Raw genomic sequence first — 19,474 nt, forward strand, 5'->3', positions numbered from 1 at the left:
ATAATATTCCTTAGAGTTTCCTTTTGGGAATCTTTTTTTAAGAGGTGATCACTGAACTTTTTTTTCAATTTTTATGTTGCCCTCTGGTTCTAGAATATCAGGGCAATTTTCCCTAAGAATTTCTTGAAGTATGATGTTTAGGCTCTTTTTTTGATCATGGCTTTCAGATAGTCCAATAATTTTTGAATTATCTCTCCTGGATCTATTTTTCACATCAGTGGTTTTTCCAGTGAGATATTTCACATTGCCTTCTATTTTTTATTCATTTGTTTGGATCTGTCCTAAAGTATCTTGATTTCTCATAAAGTCATTAGCTTCCATTTGCCCAATCTAACTTTGAAGGAATTATTCTCTTCAATGAGTTTTTTAAAATTCCTTTTCCATATGGCCAAATTGACATTTTAAGGCATTCTTCTCCTCATTGGCTTTTTGGGCCCTTTTGCCATTTGAGTTAGTTTATTTTTAAAGGTGTTATTTTCTTCAGTATTTTTGGGGTCTTCTTTAGCAAGCTAAAACTTTTCATTTCTCTTCCCAATTTTTCCTCCACTTTTCTTACTTGAGTTTCCGAATCCTTCTTGAGCTCCTCCATGTCTTGTGACCAATTCATATTTTTCTTGGGGACTTTTGGTGCAGGAGTTTTGACACTGTTGCTTTCTTCTGCTTCTGTGTTTTGATCCTCTTTTTCCCCCAAAAAAGATTCTATGGTCTGATTGCACTTTCTCTGTTTGCTCATTTTGTCAGCCAATTACCTGATTCCCCTGCCAAGGGAGAACTTTGCTTCCAGAGCGGAGAGTGCTGTGTCCCAAATTTCTGGGGTTTTGCACAGCTGTTGTCAGAGATGTTGTCAGAGCTATGAGGAAGGTGCCCTCTCTATAGCCACCACAAGATCTGGCATGCTAGTGCTTCTCAGCCCAGGACCACCACCCAAGGCTGAGATCCACTTCCAAGCGGGTCAAACCCAGAAAAATTTCCCTCTGAATCGTCACTTTGTTTCCCTATGCTCTTTTGGCCAGGAGATCCAGAGGTAACCATGCAGCCACTGCCATCTCTGTCACCCTGGGTATAGGGGCTGAACCACAGTATTCTCTCATCCAGTTCCAGCAGAGTCCTACTGACCTTTTACTTTTTCTTTAGTGTTTATGGGTTGAGATGGAAACTGCCACAGCTCCATTGATTCACTCTCCTTAAGTCTACTCCAGCCAGTCTGTGCAGCTGGTTGGGACCACCCCAGATCTGGGCCAGAACATCTCATGTGGAATTGGGCTCAGTTCCCAACCCAGTGTGATAGATCCTTCCTTCCAGCCTGCCAGACTGCCTTCAGTGGGAGATTTGTTTCTCTCTGTCACGTTGTGGGTTCTGTAGCTCTAAAATTTGTTTAGTCTTTTTTTTACAGGTAATAGAAGTGGTTGGAGTGGGAGCTCAAGCAAGTTCCTGCTTTCACTCTGCCATCTTGGCTCTGTCCCCAGAAATGGGGATTTTTCAAAAAGTTCATGGATTCCTATTTAGTGAAGTTCTTCCCACAAGTGTGGGTGACCATTTGTCAATTATGAAAGAGAAAATATTGTTATTCACATATAAATTGACCCCCATTTATTCTAAGGTCACTTCCAACAGTGAAAATTATTCTATTATGATGCTATATTGCTTTATAACGCATTTCCCAACAAAACATACATAAAAAAAAGATAAATTGCTATTTTGCTTGATTATTTTTTTCCTTTACTTTCTACCCTCTTCATCATCATCATCATCATCATCATCATCATCATCTTCTTCTTCTTCTTCTTCTTCTTCTTCTTCTTCTTCTTCTTCTCATCATCATCATCATCATCATCATCATCATCATCATCATCATCATCTTTTAATTCACTTTATTTATTTGTACCCAAAGTGGTTCTGGTTGGGACAAAATTCATTTGATTAATATTCTAAATTTTTTGGTTTCAAAAGTCTTGTCCCAAACTAGCCTTCAACATTCTGCCTCTTAATATTTCCTAGAATTGAAAAATGAATAAGAGATCAGGCAGTATCTTCTTTAGGACACCATATTGTACTTTCACTGAACAGAATCAGTTTAATTTAATAAAAATCCATCTTCTTATCATGAATAATCTATCAAAGATGCCAAATGTTTGTAAATAATTGATCACAACCTCAGAAGAGGCATGACTTAAGATTCCCATTGAGTCAAAACAAATAACGATGTGTACAATTAGACACAGGTGACATAAAAATTCAAAAGCATATATAAGTGGAAAAGGAGCTTTAAAATATACTTAGCAAGTGTAGTGGATTTCAAGCGAATACTCAGAGGATTGAGATCCAAACCATGCAATATTAAAAGAACTAGTGGACATTCCATAGTGCACTGAATGGATATTCTGATTTGTAGCAGCAAGCACCCCAGCATCCCCAGGGGGGCTGCCAACACAGGTTCTTAGATCTGCTTTTAGAAGGGAAAGCATCTCAAAATGGGTTAATATTTTTGCTTTAAACAATCAAACATATCATTTACCTAGTTCAGGAGAAAAAGTCAGTACTCCAAACTTAAGAGTATACAGACAGAAGTTACAAGAAAACAGAGAAACATTTCAAGCATACAGGCCTCCAACTGTCTTACCATTACATACATCCATAACTAGTCACAGTTACCAGAGAGGGAAGCATCAGCATCTGGCTTTTCAAAGCCAAGGGACTCTCAACAGCTGCACAGGGTCTCATCTGGTCAAATAACAGAACACTTCTCAAAGTGAGCCCCAAAGCAAAGCCTCCCATCAGGGTTTTTAAAGCCTTCTCCTGGCTCAGAGAATGTAATAACTCTCTTAACCCACTGACCAATCACAAAGTATCTCCTGAAAAACAAGCCTCCCGCCACAGGCTCCAGATGCACTTAAGGCTATCAAATTACCTATCAAAGTGCCTAGGAGTAGGGAAGATCTTTAATTTACATTCCCATTACATGGTTTCTAAAGTTGATGTCAAAATAAGTCTTCCCCCCTTTTTAAAGACAAATTAATGATGTGTTCCCCATACTTCTAATAAATTATTTGCTAAATTGTGTTCTTATAATGTGTTTTAAAATGGAATTAAAAACTAAAAAAAACCAGGAAAACATATATAAAGAACATAAAGCAAATGGATAATTATTGATAAATTTAATTATGATTACTATATTTATATTTATGCAAGTATAACATGCAATATATATATATATGTGTGTGTGTGTGTATTCATGTATAACTATGGTGCATATTCTGAATGTGTATAAACATGAATATATATTTGCATATATTGAAGCCGAGTATCTATATCTATACAAAGACATACACAATTATTTGTATATATGTGAAAGGCAGACTTCAGTCTAAATGTCTTCAATAACCTTACTTACAAGTCACTGTCAGCTTGGAAAACACCATCAATGGGTAATTAAATGTAGTTTAAGCAATTTATCCATTTTTAATCTGATATTAGGAAGTATTCTTAAAATTATGTCTTTTCAATAGCTTGACTATTGGGTCTTTCCCCATACTTTTGATAAGGCTTTTGGATGATTCATGAGAAGTCAAGAAAATCATATTTGTGTAGCTGGCAAAAAGTTGGATAGGATGCAGTTGTCTCAATGTGGGATGTAGTCATTGTATATCCACAGAAATATCAATGACTTTGTAGTAAATGTCCCATCAACACTGTGAAATTGTCAGAACAGGTTTGTTTGTACATTCAGACTGAATATTAAAGATTCATCACACAATAGAATAAGGTGAAAAAACTTAGTAGAATATGTATTTATTTATGTTGTAAAATATTATCTTTCTGATAATCTCACCCACCCATTGCCATTTCAGGCATTTGTAATCAATATGTATTTTTCATCTCATGCCTCTACATGAATTATCTTTATAAAAGTGAAAGTTTTCTTTTTAAATTTAATTTTTTTTCCTAAATGGTGATGTACATAAATAAAATATAATTATAGAAATGGGGGAAAAGTTTCTGTTTCTTATGGGGAATAGAACATAGTTTGAAAAAGTTCAAAGGGACTCATTACAGGAGAAAAATAGTATACTGTTGTTGTTATTGCTGCCATGACTTCACTGATTTTCTCTTTGTCAGTGCAATTACTATCTATTCCAGTGATCCTTGAAGAAGTGATTGCTCTAAATTTTCTCTGGAATGAATTTAAAAAAAAAACACTCAAAAATGTGCTTGTTAATGTGTCCCTTGGGGCAAAAACTTTAAAATGATAATCTTCATTGAAAGCCTGTTATTGGAACACCTGTGATTGTGTTAGATAAGAAAATCAGCTAGACTAAACAGTTGCTTAGAAATAAAATAGTGAAATTAACAACAATAAATTCTAAGGAGTGTGGAACCCTAAAGAAAATACACACACAAGGGGTGGCCAGGTGGCTCAGCGAGTAGGAGCACCAGCTCCAGTGTCGGGAGGACCTGGTGATAAAATCCGGGCTCAGATACTTAGCACCACACCCAGAAATAACTGGCCATGTAATCTTGAGCAAGTTACTTAACCCCGATTGCTTAAGAAAAGAAAAGAAAATACACACACGCACACACACATATACATGTGAGCATGTACACATATAAATAAGTGTGTATATGTATGCATACATGTGTGTCTATACAAACATGCATACATACATACATGCGTGTGCATGATTCCTTACTGTCTTGCAGAGGGCGGAAGAAAGAGAGGGAGAAAAATTTGAAAATAAAAATTTTACCAAAGTTAATATTGAAAACTATTTTTTTCATGTAATTGGATAAAAAGAAAATGCTATTAAAGAAAAAAACACAGTAGACAAAATTTAGATCTTAATGCACTAAAATCTGTATTACTGTTTTGAAGCCTCACAATGTAGATTGAATCGAGGGGGAGGATTATGTGCTCAGCTTCCTCATTTTATTTGAGTAGAACTTATGGTAATGCACTAGAAAAGGGGTGGTGAACCTACAACCTTCAGGCCACATGTGGCCTTCTAGATCCATAAGTACAGCCTTTTGACTGAATCCAAAATTTACAGAATGGATTCAAAGAAAAAGCTACACTTACGGGTTTCAAAGGCCTCATGTGGCCTGAAAGCAGAAGATTCTGCACCCCTGGTCTAGAACGTTTATATGGAACAGAGTTTCTATACCTAAGATTCATGCATTTTTTTTAACTGTTCAAACACCTAACACAAATTGATGTTTTCTTGGCAAAAATTTTTTCTTTTCTTTTTTTGCTCATTTTACACATGTGGAAACTGAGACAAACAAGGTTAAATGACTTGCTCAACTCATACAGCTAGTAAGAATGTCAATCTGGATTTGAGCTCAGGTATTCATGACTCCAAGCCCAGTGCTCCATCCACTGTGTCACATAAATGCCAGGCAAAGGATATTTTCTTCCAATCCCAAGACTAATATATGCCCATTAACTCTTCTCCTAATCTTTAGAGTTTAGAGTTTTCTGGCTACTAGAATATATCCCTCTGCCCTTGCCCATACTCTACTTCGCTGATCCCCATTCACTTAAATATTTTCCTACCAAGTTGCTCTCTGTCTCTGTCATCCCCTTCTATTCTGCCCTTTAGAAATATCTCCCATTCTATAGTTAATAGAGTTCTCTTTTTTATTCTCAAATTCCTTCCACTCTCTTGTACTCACCACACATGAAACCTCTATAAAAAAAAATATTGCATCTTCACCTTTAACAGGAATGAGTTCATCTCTCATCATCTCCCCTCCCAATTTAATAACAAAGATAAAGTGTAGGTATACTTTTTTTTTTACCCCAGTTGCCATTTCCAGACACTCTATGATAACATCATTGTATTCCCTGCTTTCAAATTCACTCCACCTGTCTATGTTGCCCTATCTAAATAAAAATATTGGTCCCCTAACCTTGGTCATTAAATCTTCATTATCAAGGAGTTCTGCACCTACTTCACTTTCTTTTTCATTACCTCAAGCCTTAGCCTCACGATTGCATTCTTCTAGAGTAGATCTTAACTAAAATGTCCTAGATTCCCAAATAATTAATTTCCTAAACTTCTCTTACCTATAATTTCACTTTTTATAAACTACAAAGATGAATGGAGGATCAAGTTTGGAATATGTAGGGGTTTATAACAGTTAACATTGCAATGTGTTTCATTTTAGGAACATCAGCTTTCTTAATGAAATACAGTGGTATCACCATAAAGAATACCCAATATACACAGCTTCTAATGGTCTTTCTTTCTCATTAAAAAAAAAAAAAACAACACTACCAAGATGGGTGTGGTTGCTACAAGATGCCATTAAGTCTGAAATGTCACCAGTCCTTAGTGTATATTTATTCATAAAACCTAAGCAGAGAGGTGCTGGGGTTCATTTCTTTTTAACATTAGAATTTATTTTACTTTAACATAAAATACTTTACACTTTATCTGTTCTATTATATATACATGATACCAGTTTAAGCTCATAATAAATGTGTGGTGGAAAGTACAAATTTAGAGATGTTAAATGACTTACACAAAATCATCAAGCTACTTGGGGTCATAATTATAATCCACATTTTTTAAAATTTTCAGCTACAGAGCTCTGTCCATACCAGACACATTGAGTGCCTTTGTCTGAAGTATCCATAATAGAAGCAGCATCATTTGGAATCAGGAAAATTTAAATCCATGTATCACCTCAGACATTAATTAGGTGCATGACGCAGGCATGCCACTTTAACTGTGAAATAAGAGAATTGAACCTAGTTGTCCTCAAGGTCTTTTCCAGCTCTTTATTGGTGATCCAATGAGATTATGAAGATGCTATAGATATTTCAAATAATGTCATCATTAGTAGAATGTCTTCAAATTCTGTGGCTTATCCTTTTGAATATGCTTAGAGTTGGAGAATTTTCATCTTTCTGAAAGGACTTGCTTGTTTATTGTAAATAATAGCCTTTTATTTTTTTCTTAATTCCATGTCTAGAATAGGCTCTCCTTCACTGACATCTCCCAGTGTCTCTGACTTCCTTCAAAGGAAAATCTAGTTGCCACCTGCTGCATGAAACCTTCCTAATTACCAGAAATATTACAACTGGTGCTAATTTAATTAGATGAATCAATAGCACCATAACTATACCAAAGCCAATGGCTGCTAGGTTACTGGATCTCCGTTGAATTTCCACCTGAACATTTTCACGTACCACAAAATGTGATAATCTCAATCTCACTATCAACAATTGATGACCCAGAACTTTGATGTTTCTTTCTCCATTAAAAGATTGCTATACTCCTCTCTCTGTCTCTCTCTGTCTCTGTCTCTCTGTCTCTGTCTCTGCCTCCCTGTCTCTGTCTCTGTCTGTCTCTGTCTCTGGCTTTCTGTCTTTTTGTCTCTCTCCTTTACATAGTTTTCTGATTTTTTTTTTCTCACAGTTTTACCCAGTCACTCTAGTTTTCTCCTTTCTCTCAGTTTATCACCCCTACTTAGGATTCACTTCCATACCATCATAATATTTATCTTATAGTTAACATACTGAACATATGCTATTCTCTAAACTCTAGTCTCTTAACCCATTTTGCATTGCCATTCAAGCCTAGACAATAACACATACACAATTAACAATATTATGGATGTTCTCCACTTCTACTCATATACAGCTAAACACCACTTTAATAGTGACATGATAATAATGCCTGGGTTAACTGAAAATTTGTATTTACTTATTACCACTATGCAATAGTAATTGATAGTAACTCTTTTTTTAATTGAACCTCTAAACAGCTTTTCATAGCTGCTTATGTAAAAACTTTCTCTAACAAACTCTCACAACAACTTCTGCCCTCTCTAATACAAGAGAGTGATTTGTGTTATACTTCTGTGAGGAAATAAATGGATTCCTTCAGAAGCTTTGTGCTCTGCACTCATCTGTATTTCCATACTCTCGTGTTTAGCATTCTACCATTTTCAACTCCTTTGGTCCAGTCTCTGATGAAGAGGTGTTCCTTCTCTTTTCCAAGATCAATGCCTCTATTTGTGACCATCCTAATCCCATTCTCTCCTGTCTTGGATGTTTTGGGGCATCCAATTTGAAATGTTCAGCAATTAATTTTTGATGTGGCTCATTTCTTTGCACATGAAGGCAACAAAATTCTTATACACCAACATGCATAAAAATGAAAGTTTTTAACAATGTATGTTAATTAGAAATGCTAAAAAGCAAAAGTGCATACTAGTTTTCTTGAATAACTCACATTTAGCCACCTTGGAAGTTGTTCTCTATTATTTCTATTAATTGTGTACTTATTAATTTATACTGATATCTCCCATTTTGTGTATTTATTTAATTTCAAAAATTCTACTTTCAAATAATATATATATATTATGTTTGTGATTTTTTGTCTTATTAATAACTTTAAGATATTTTATTATGTCTGTATCATTTTGGTATTTGTCTTTTGGGTTTCTTGCATTGTCTAATATTATTCTAATTTTGAACAGTTATCATTTTTTTCAATTGAAGATTTTTTGTATTTAAAATTCTGTGGATTTGTAAGTATGTATCAACAAAGTCTCTGGTGTATATATGGAGTAGGCATATAATTTATAGTGGCAAATATACATAAAACCATTGTTTTTGTCTAGTATAAAAACTGAAGATTTGGGGATAAGAATTCATTGTTTGGTAGAAATTGTTGGGGAAACAGTATGGCAGAAACTGTCCATGGGCAAATTTTTCACACTGTTTACCCATATGTGGTCAGAATGGATGCATTACCTAGATATAGAGAGATTTTGCAAAAAAAAAAAATGAGAAGAAAAAGGCGCATATTACTTATCAGACTTACAGATAAGTGAACAATTTATGAAAAAACCAAGTTATTAGAAAACAAATTTATTAATTTCAAATACCTCAAGTTAAAAATATTTAGTGCAAATGAAATTACTATAGCCAAGATTAAAATTAAAGCAGAAAATTGGGAAAATATTTAGATTTATTGGATAAAGGCCTCATATCTCAAATATGTAAGAATAAGAGCCATTCCCCAATTGATAATTGGTCAAAGAATATGAATGGGAAATTTCCAATGAAGAAACCAAAATAATCTACTCATATAAAAATGCATTTTTGATCAGAGAAATGTAGATTAAAATAATCTTGAGATAGCATTTTACATCTACCAGATTAGCTAAAATGATAAAAGGCAGAGTGACAGATGTTGGAGAGGATGTCAAAAAATTTTGACACAAATTCATTAATGGTGTAATTGCAAACTGATCGAAAATTTTTGAGAACAATCTGGAATTACTGTCAAAGAATTATTAAACTACCTATGCACTTTGACCCAGAAATGCCACTATTTGGTCTATTATTAAAGATGATTAGGGGAAAAAAAGGAAAAGAACCTATATATGACAGAATATTTATAGCAGCTCTCTTTGTGGTGGCAAAGAAGAAGAAATGGCAGTGTTGTCCATAAATTTGGGAATTACTGAACAAGTTGTGGTAAACTAATGTGAAGAAATACTACTGCATTATAAGAAATGATTATCTCAGTGATTTTAGAAAAGCATGGAAAGACTTGCACAAAACAATGAAGAATGAAATGAGCACAACCAAGAGAACACTGTCTACTATGGCAAATGTTCCCTAATTTTTGAAATATTAAATTTGCAGATGAATTGATTCCTCTGGGATAGGAGTGCTTATTATAAAAATATTCAGATTATCATGTAATTGACAGGAAAGCATGTAAGCCAGTTGTTGTTTTTTTTAATCTGTAGAAATGGAGAACAGTTGATAAGCCACCATTTCCCTTTTAGCCTTTATCTATCAACTGCTCCCTTACATATGGAAAAGAAAAGGAATTCAGAAATATCTTAATGAGACTTAACCAGCTAGAGAATTCACTTATCTAGTTTTTTTGGGTGTATTAAATGAGTTGCAAAGAATTTTATTATATGTGCTATGAAAGATTCAGTTGTTGACATTTTAGAGATTTTATCCCTCTCCCCGTTCATATAAAACAGGCTTGATTTAATATTAAAAATTAGTATATTTTTTAAAAGAATATCTACCCAGATAAACATATGATGTTGTGAATGCCTCATCAAGTTTGAATGCTTGTGGAGGATATTATTTGAGATTTTTCCTCATGTTTGAAGTATGAGTACCCCCATAGAAACTTTTCATTCTATTTAGTTTGTTTTTTTTTTCATTTATTATTTTTTTGTGTATATTGATTGTTTTCACTGCTGTGGCTTTCACTGCCATGGTGTTCTCCAGAATTCTTGAAATTAAACTGTTAAGGACCCCTCCAAAAGAAAAAAAACAAGTCTTCTCAGCCTATTCAGCTAATATGAGTAACCAGAAGTTAAAATAGATGTCTCCATAAATCTGAATACTTAATTTGTTTTATTATTGTAAGAAAAGTCAAATAAAGGTCTGGGTTCTTTTTCTAGTGATAGTATTCTTTAAGGTCCTCTTCACTTCCTCATTTCTCAGGCTGTAAATCAAAGGGTTCAACATTGGGATAACCACAGTGTAGAATACAGATATGACTTTGCCTTGAGTTGGGGAGTAGCTTGAATTTGGACACAAATAAGTAAAAATTGAAGTTCCATAAAATATTAAAATGGCTGTGATATGAGAAGCACAGGTTGAGAATGCTTTGCGCCTCCCTTCACCTGAATGCAGGCGTAGAATAGAGAAGAGGATGTAGACATAAGAGATAAGAATGATCAGAAATGTTCCTAACATGGTTGTCCCAGCAAAAACAAAAATGATAGTTTCATTCATTTGAGTATCAGAGCAAGAGAGTTTGAGGACTGGGGGAGTGTCACAGAAAAAATGATGGATGACATTGGAACCACAGAAGGATAAGCTACTTATGTAACTGGTGTGAATGATTGAGTTCAGGAATCCTGCTGTGAAGGCCCCTGTGGTCATCTTCAGGCAGACTGTCCTTGACATGATAACTGGATAAAGTAGGGGATTACAGATGGCCACATAACGGTCATAAGCCATCAAGCCAAAAAGAACATGCTCAGTGGCTGCTAAAGCAATGAAGACGTACATCTGCAGAAAGCAGCCAGCAAAAGAGATGACTTTCCTTTTAGACAATAAGTCAGCTAACATATTTGGAGTGATATTTGAAGAGTAAATAATATCAGCTAAGCTCAAACCGGTCAGAAAAAAATACATAGGTGTGTGGAGATGAGGATCTATTTTGATTAATGTAATCATTCCTGCATTTCCCATTATAGTGAGAGTGTAGATCAGCAAAAATAATACAAAAAGTATAACTTGAAGTTGAGGTGAGTCGGTTAACCCCAGCAAGATGAATTCAGTCACTGCAGTATAGTTTTTCTCAGACATTTATTCCAAAATATCAGTACAATTCCACACGGTGAAATCCTAGAATAATAAAAAAAATACAGTGAGTGGAGGGATGACTTAACTGAAGAGTAAGTTTGAGCATCTGGCAGTTAGGTTCAGGGAACTGCTCATAAAATTTCATGTTGAGAAGAGTGATAAGCATGTCCCACTAACCTCAGCAACTCATGGAGTATGTGTTTATAAAACAGTGGACTTGTTGTGTGTGTGTGTGTGTGTGTGTGTGTGTGTGTGTTTACTGTTAACGATCATCTATCCTCAAGATCCTATGCTGTATGGTAGGACTTTAAAGATAAGTGACTAAAATAAATACAAACTAAAAAGGCATCTGGAAAAGAAAGGCATCAATAAAATATGGTGAGAAACTTCAGAATGATTCAAAAATTGTTAAGAAAAATCACTTATATAAGGTCCAGAAGATGTAATCTCAAATCATCATGCAACCTGTGCACTCTTTGATATATCACAACCTCTCTGGAATTCAGATTCTTCATTTTTTTTCCGGTATGGAGGGGTGAGATGTTAGACTGGATAATTTTAATAATCCATTCCAGCTCCAACTTTATGATCCTAAAATCTTCTTCCTTGATTGTATAGTGGTCAGGTCAACCTTAACTAAAGAAATGATATTTGGGTAGAATGAGTGAGGAAAAAGAATTACTTCTAAGCTCATTAAATTATTCAACAAATAAGCATTAATTGAGCACTTCCTATATGCCAGGGCAGCTAATGTGGCAGAGTGGAAAGAACACTTGGCCAGGAATCAGTAAGATTCATCTTCCTGAGTGAAAATCCAAGCTCAGAATCTTACCAGCTGTGTAACCTGTTCATGTCACTTTACCATGTTTGCCTGAGTTTCCTTATCTTTAAAATAAGACAGAGAAGGAAATAGAAAATCATTGCAGTATCTTTTCTAAGAAAATGCCAGGTGGATTCACAAATTGTTAGACATGACTGAAACCACTGAACAAAAACAACACTATGTGATAGGCACTAACCTTGGCTTTTAATGGATCATGCACAAGACATGGAAAAAAACGTGTCCTTTCACTGTAATATGTTCCTGCCTGACCTGACATTACCACCACTAAAGACATGCAACTTTGAGCTATAAAAAATTAAAGAAAATTAATTTATGTTGAATTAATTTGAAGTTACTATGAGGAAGGCCTGGGTTTGATATCTAGATCTGGCCCTTATGAGTTTGGCGAAAGAATGCAATCCAGTTGTTCTCTCAATAACTCAATCATTTGAATTCTATAATTAAAGGAACAATGCATTAACTAGCTGCTTTTTCTTCAAAAATGGGGAGGATGGGGAGGAGGGATATGAGCTACTTACTGAAATTGAAAAAAAAATGAATTTATTCTGCTGCCAGGAACTTCAGTGTTTCAGCTTTTGAAAACAGTTCAAGATAGGGAAGAAAAATACATACCAAATCTCCAGAAACTTGTGATGGAAATGACATTTTCACAATAATCCAAATAGATATTAAAAACTGACTTCCACGTTCTATGTCTCATCAGGTCACAGGCCTTGATCAGTTGTGCAACTTCATGGAGTAATACTCTTCTCTCCAGCTTCTCATTGTTAGCTTTCCTCAAAGTTCCTTCAACTAGAGCTTATGTTTTCTCTTTATAATAATTTAATTCCCAGTGCTAGTCAACCTTCTTAGGGGAAAAAAATCTAGATTTGTTTGCCTTCCATCTTCAAAGGAAATAGAGTCAGAAATCTCTTTGGGGATCTACCTTAGGGAAATTATTTCACCAGAATATGATGAAATAAGGAGGTATGAAATGATTGTAGAGTGAAGCATAAAATTCTTCCTTTTGGTGGAATGCCTTAGGGAAAATAGTTTGATTCAGCTCTTGTAAACGATCTATCCGATGACTTGGAAAAAACATGATGAAAATCTGAAGAAATTTTTTTATCAAACAACAGAAGAATGTGTAGATAACATATTCAATGATAAATTGTTATTGATATGTTTCAGTTTTTCTGATTCTTCATGACTCCATTTGGCGTTATCTGGGAAAGAGTATTGGATTGATTTCCGTTGTTTTTCTCCAGAGCATTTTACAAATGAGGAACTGAGCCAAATAGGGTTTTAAGTTTATTCAATGACTTGAAGGAAGCATAAATTACAATCTAATAAAATTTGTCATTAACACATTAGTAGAATGTATAGATAACATGTTAGATGAAAAGAAGAGGGTCTAAAAGGACAACAGTTTATGACATCAGATAAACTTAAATAAAATTTAATTTAATAGAACTAATGTAAACATGTAAATTTCCATTCCAAAAAGAATTTTGAAAGGAAAATATGAATAGAAAAAAATGTATAAATATTTTCAACAACTCAATTTAAAGTAAAATCAATAAGCAATTTAAGGCTGAAGCAATCAAAGCAGAATTCTCAGGACTGCCATAGTTATAGTACTATGCTGTTTTTATTTGTTTGATTATGGCCAGCATGCATTGGGAGTTTTTGTGTTTTGTTTTTGTTTTTTATTGCTCTAGGTGAGCTTTTTAGGAAAGACATTCACTACCTGGTCAGTATACAAGGGGGAGCAATTAGGATGATGAAGGGATTTGACATTATGTCACAGGAAGATAGGCTGAGTCAACTAAACATGTTTTTCCCATAAAAGAGAGGGTTTGCTGGGACGGTCATGAAGCATGTCTTTAATAATGTAAGAAGTAAACAAAGATGTTCTGGTTGGCTCCTGAGAAAAGGCAAGGAGAATTCAAAAGAAATTTAAATGATCGGCATTTCCTATGTGAAGGGGAGCAATTTTGTTATCAGATCATAAGATCTTAAATATAATCACAAAAAGGATGACAGAAGTCATATATTCTACTCTCATTTTGAAGTTGTGGGAACTGAAATCCAGAACTATAAAGTGTCTGCTAAATGTGAAAAGACATTCCAATTCCAGCCTCCATATCTTTTCTTTGTTTTGTTTTTTTAGGTACCTGGACTGTTCTTCTATCCTCTTAGGCTCCTTGCTTTCAATTAAGATTCAGGCAAGTTTAAATATTTTGTTCATACCCTGTTTCCCAGAGCTAAGGTCCAGCAAGCATGTTGTGTCCCATACTATGCTTAACAATAATCCTTTACACTGCAGTTGATATGATCCTCTGGCAAAGTGTGTTGCTTGGTGAACACCTGGTATTCACAGAGGGATTTAGCTACTGCTTTTCGCATGGTCATCCTCACATACTCATAATTCCTGTTCCTTGTCACTGACAAATACTGCATGCCTGTTCCCATAACAGAATTCAGGTTCTGTGCCTCATGGGGTGGGCATGACCCCCAAGACTTGGGACAATATAATTCCTGCAGGACTCATGGGAACAGTAACTCAAGACCTAAAATTAATTCTATCTTGGTCAAGCCCAGAATTTATATGCCTTTAATCCACCATTTCTTCTTAGGAGGGGGCCTTCCATATGCATACATCATTTTCTTCACTTTGAAGTTAAATTTCTGTTTTGTTTATTGATTCTTCTGTCTCTAGCCTGCTGTTTGTTCAGCTCCAGCCACTTGCAGGTTAGAGGCTGGATCCAGTCTAATTGATAGGCTAAATAATACTTTCTGCATCAGACTTCTCCTGCTCTGGCCCTTGTTCCCAGCTTCTACTCTCTTCCCCTAGGAAACTGCCTTCCATTCTACTATTTATTTCAATTATCAATTTACATGTTAACTCCTCTAAGACGATGTGAACTCCTGGAGATCAGCCCCTGTTTTCATGATTCTTTTTCTCCCTTATGAGGTACAGAGAGTTTTGGCAAGTACCTGGCATGCAAAAACTGTTTAGAGAAGATCATAAAGATGTCTAGGTGCTGAGGCTCAGTTTAGCCATCGTTGAATTGTGTTTATTTTGTTTATATTGGAGTTGATTTCAATGAGCAATGGTATACCAGCGATGTTCATTAGGTCTGCACATTTCACCAAAGTATCTAACTTTTTGCTGATGCCCTACACTTCTTTAAGTCAGTTTTTACTCAAGTGAATGAATCCAAATTATGAATAATTCATTTAACTCTATCAACTGATACCTGGCCATTGTATTAAGAGAAGTACAATATTTTGCAAATGGAGAATGTATAACTCAAATCTTCCTTTAGAACACATTAACTGATATATTATCAGGACTTTACAAACTTAATCTTTACAGTCAGTGCTATAAAACTTCCTGTGTGTCCTAGTGTAAATTACACATGATTGTTAAGTGAAAGTTAAATTTAAGATGTTTAGAGACTTGATATGTATCCCTAACCTAATTTTAATTTCCAAAAGCTTTGCCTTGTCTCATTAAGCTTCTCAAAAACTGACGTGTTCTCATCTAAAATACAAATGACCAGTCAAGTGGCTATCCATTCTTGTTTTTTTATGTTTTATTAATGACTTTGTATTTACATAATCATCATTCCTCATCTACCCTACAGATTGAGTCCAATTTTGTCAGGAAGAAAAACAAAATAACAAACAAAGAAATCTGGTGCAGAGTTCTCTGACAATGTGCAAAACAGGCTGTCATAAAAAGCTCACCACTTGGCTCTGAGGTAGGAATGATGCTTCATTGCTACTTTTCCAAGCTCCATTAGTTTTTTTTTCTCTTACCATAATTCAAATTCATTTTGGAACATTTTTTTTCATCCCCAATGTTGTTTCTGTTGTCTATACTATTATTTCAACTCTACTTATATTGCTATATATTGAATGAATCTAAATTTCTCCTGAATTTCATTTCCCGTATTCATCATTCTTTACTGTGCAGTATTAGTCTATTACATTCATAAACTCTTCATTCTTTCCCCCACCCCAACCCCAACACCTTTTTTTAACACCAAAGAATTTAAGATAGGCATCACCATTGAATGTAATACAGCAACTCCATTGCCATGATTCAAAGTATAGTTTCAGTGAAGTCTTACATATGTTTATGTCCTTGTCCCATATAATATGATTCTCAGGTGAGAATCACATAATCACAAGACTTTTTGCTGCCTCTTCAGCTGAGAACATATGTAGGCTTAAGAAATCAAAGTATAGAGAGCTGATGCATGAGATGTTCAAACAGAAATGAATTTTCAGGCAAGAGAAAAATGTTCATTTTGTGAATTCATATTCTTATTTACTCTGAAAGGACTTTCATTCCCGTCTGACACTTTGTGAACCCACTCGGGATTTTCTTTGAAAAGGTTTTTCCTTCTCTGCTTTATTTTAAATATGAGGAAACTGAGGCAAACATGGTTAAGTGATATGAACAGGTCAAATAGCTGGGAAGATTCTGAGCTTGGATTTTTACCCAGGAAGATGAGTCTTCCTGATTCCTGGCCAAGGGTTTTTTCACTGTGCCGCCTACCTGCTCTGGCATACAAGAAATGCTCAATAAATGCTTGTTGATTGAATGATTTAATGAGTTTAGAAGTAACTCTTTTTCCTCAATCATTCTACTCAAACATCATTTGCCAAAAGGAAGCATATGCCTTTATTTAGCACCTACCCCCTCAGGTCATGGTTCAGCCTTGGAATATGCAAATAAATTTTGCCTATATCCACACAAACACATACCCCCTCCGCAAATTAAAGTCTCTTTAATTTCCTTCTGCTTTTCCTGAGTAACCATTCTCCAAAGTCAAGCATGATTCTCTACTTCTGGGTCTCTCTCCTTTCTAGGATATATAAATCTATATGTACCCTCCCCTTTACACACACTTATCTCAGTTGACACATACGTAATCACTAATATATCTGGACACACACACACACACACACACCCTGCACATTTGGACTCCCTTTACATTTACACTGCCACTCATGAATCTAATATATCTCTCTTTGGAATCTCTTTCATTTGTGCCTCTTCCATAACTTGAATGAATGAAGGAATAAATGAACAAATGAATTTGAGGCTTTCCCAAGGCTAAAATGTCCTTATATATCTGTAACTACCTTCACAACTATGGATGTCTCATATATCTGTACTCTTTCACACATCTGCTGAGCTTATGACTATTGTCTTCCCTTCTTTTCCCTCTGGAGAACCTTCCAAGAACTTAAAGAAATTTATTATTTCAGATAAATATCTTTCTTTAGTTTTTTTCAGTCTCAGAGACGGCCTTAAATCCAATATCCATTGTAAATCCATACTTCAATTCCCAAGCATTCATTAACTGTAGGGTGGGGGGAGAAGTTTGAGTTTTTTTTTTCCTTTTAGCATTTTTGATAAACATAGCCCTCAGGAAAGGACCTCCCAGGGTCAGAGTGTTGGAGAGATAGGGGCTAGAGAGCTGGAGGCCTTGCCTGCTCTGGTGATCTGTAGTATTGGTTTTGGGGGGAAAGAGTGGGGATTGTAATTCTCAGTTCAGATCTATTTTTTTGTCAGTTTAAGCCAGCTTGAAGTTCTCCTGCTCTGAGGAAGGAAGTGGAAACTCCAGGTTAAACCTGATCATGAACTGATAGACCAAACCTCCACAAATGGAACCAAGAAGCCATGAGACAATGGAGACCCACCACCAGTGCTGACTCATTGTTCATACTTCAGGACGCCAGCCAGTAATGGCAGCAAAAAGATGGGGACCAAAATCTAGAGCTGGGTTAACAGCATAACCAGAGTTGAAGTCCATGGATGTACCAATGAGCAAGACCACAAAAACAACAGTAAAGGCTTCAAGACTTCATGGTACTGGATTTTTGTTGGGGTCCACAATCACCAACACACAGAGGATGAATGATGTTGTGCCAGTGAACTGGTCAAAGAAGCCATTGACCACATCGTAGTGGCCAGAGGTATAGCTGTCAAAGATACAAGCAATGCCATTGGGCCAGAGACTAAACAGTTCATTATCAGCAGAAGGCCAAATTGCATCATAGTATAGCCAGCCCAAATACTATCCCAACTTCTAGGAAAGCCACCACTGTCTGGTCCAATGCATAAATGGGCAGCTTTGATCCAGGGCTCCCTCTCCAGAAGCACATCATAAAGATCACAGTAGATTCAGGTGGGTCCAGACACTTGGTCAGCAACCAAGATACCAGGTGTGAGTGCAAAGCCCAAAGTCAGATTGATGGTAAGAAAGCTACAGTGGGTCCCTCTGTTTAGCACAATCTGGGGCACAGAGCCACAAGCAAACATCACCAGTAGGAGCATCCTGAGGCTTTCAGCTAGATCTTGGAGCAGCAGAGAGTACTGGATCCCCAGCAGCTACCCCCAGCCCAATACTAGCTTCTTCTGATGACCCACAGTTAGAAGTGGGGGCACTGTACCATGGAGGAAGAACTCGTGGGTTAGAGTGAGAGCACATGGGGGGGCTCAGGATGGGAGTGCCTGAGCTGCAGGTGTCAGAGTGGAGTGCTGGAGAGAATGAACAACAGAAGAGGACAGCAGCACACCCTCCCCTCAGTGCTCAGGTCTGCACATTTAACAAAGTATGGCCTAGACTTCTTTAGGTCAGTTTTAGCTCATATGGATTAATCCAAATTATGAATGATCCATTTGACTCAAGCAACACATACCTGGCCACTGCATAGACTGAAGTACTACATTTTGCAACTGCATATTGTATAACTAGAATTATCCTTTAGAACCCTGATGTTGCAAAGTTAATCTTCAAGATCATTGCTATACATCCTATACACCCCAGTGCAAATGATTCATGAATGTTAGATGATGTAGTCAAGTCAAGCTTGGGGTCTTTAGAGACTTGTTGTCTATCCCTGAACCAATCTGCATTTCCTAATGCTGCCTCTGTTTCATTCAGCTTCTCAAAAACAGAAGCCTCCTCCTCAAAAATGCACTTATTTGTCAAGAGGACAACCAGTCTACTAATTTTATTTTATGTGTCATTGATGGTTTAAATAATTACACAAAACCATTCCTCATTTACCCTACAGATTAAGCTCAAGTTTCTTTTGAAGAAAAACTATTCAAGAAGAAGAAAAAAGACAAAGAAGAAGAAGAAGAAGAAGAAGAAGAAGAAGAAGAAGAAAAAGAAGAAGAAGAAAAAGAAGAAGAAGAAGAAGAAGAAGAAGAAGAAGAAGAAGAAGAAGAAGAAGAAGAAGAAGAAGAAGAAGAAGAA

General features: G+C 35.8%; 1 protein-coding gene and 1 pseudogene across 1 annotated transcript; both read right to left on the reverse strand.

The window, feature by feature from the left end:
* Positions 1-10,420: 10,420 nt before the first annotated feature.
* On the reverse strand, positions 10,421-11,365 carry LOC138163568 (olfactory receptor 5F1-like). Its single transcript, XM_069091014.1, has one exon. It carries the CDS (start codon positions 11,363-11,365, stop codon positions 10,421-10,423), a length of 945 nt encoding a protein of 314 aa, XP_068947115.1.
* A 6,417-nt stretch (positions 11,366-17,782) lies between these two features.
* Positions 17,783-18,954, reverse strand: LOC138163358 (aquaporin-3 pseudogene; annotated as a pseudogene).
* Between the last annotated feature and the right edge of the window lie 520 nt (positions 18,955-19,474).

This window comes from Petaurus breviceps, unplaced genomic scaffold (assembly GCF_028583685.1).
Source record: "Petaurus breviceps papuanus isolate PSGF00001 unplaced genomic scaffold, PetGlider_PUasm1.0 188, whole genome shotgun sequence".
Lineage (NCBI taxonomy): Eukaryota > Metazoa > Chordata > Mammalia > Diprotodontia > Petauridae > Petaurus > Petaurus breviceps.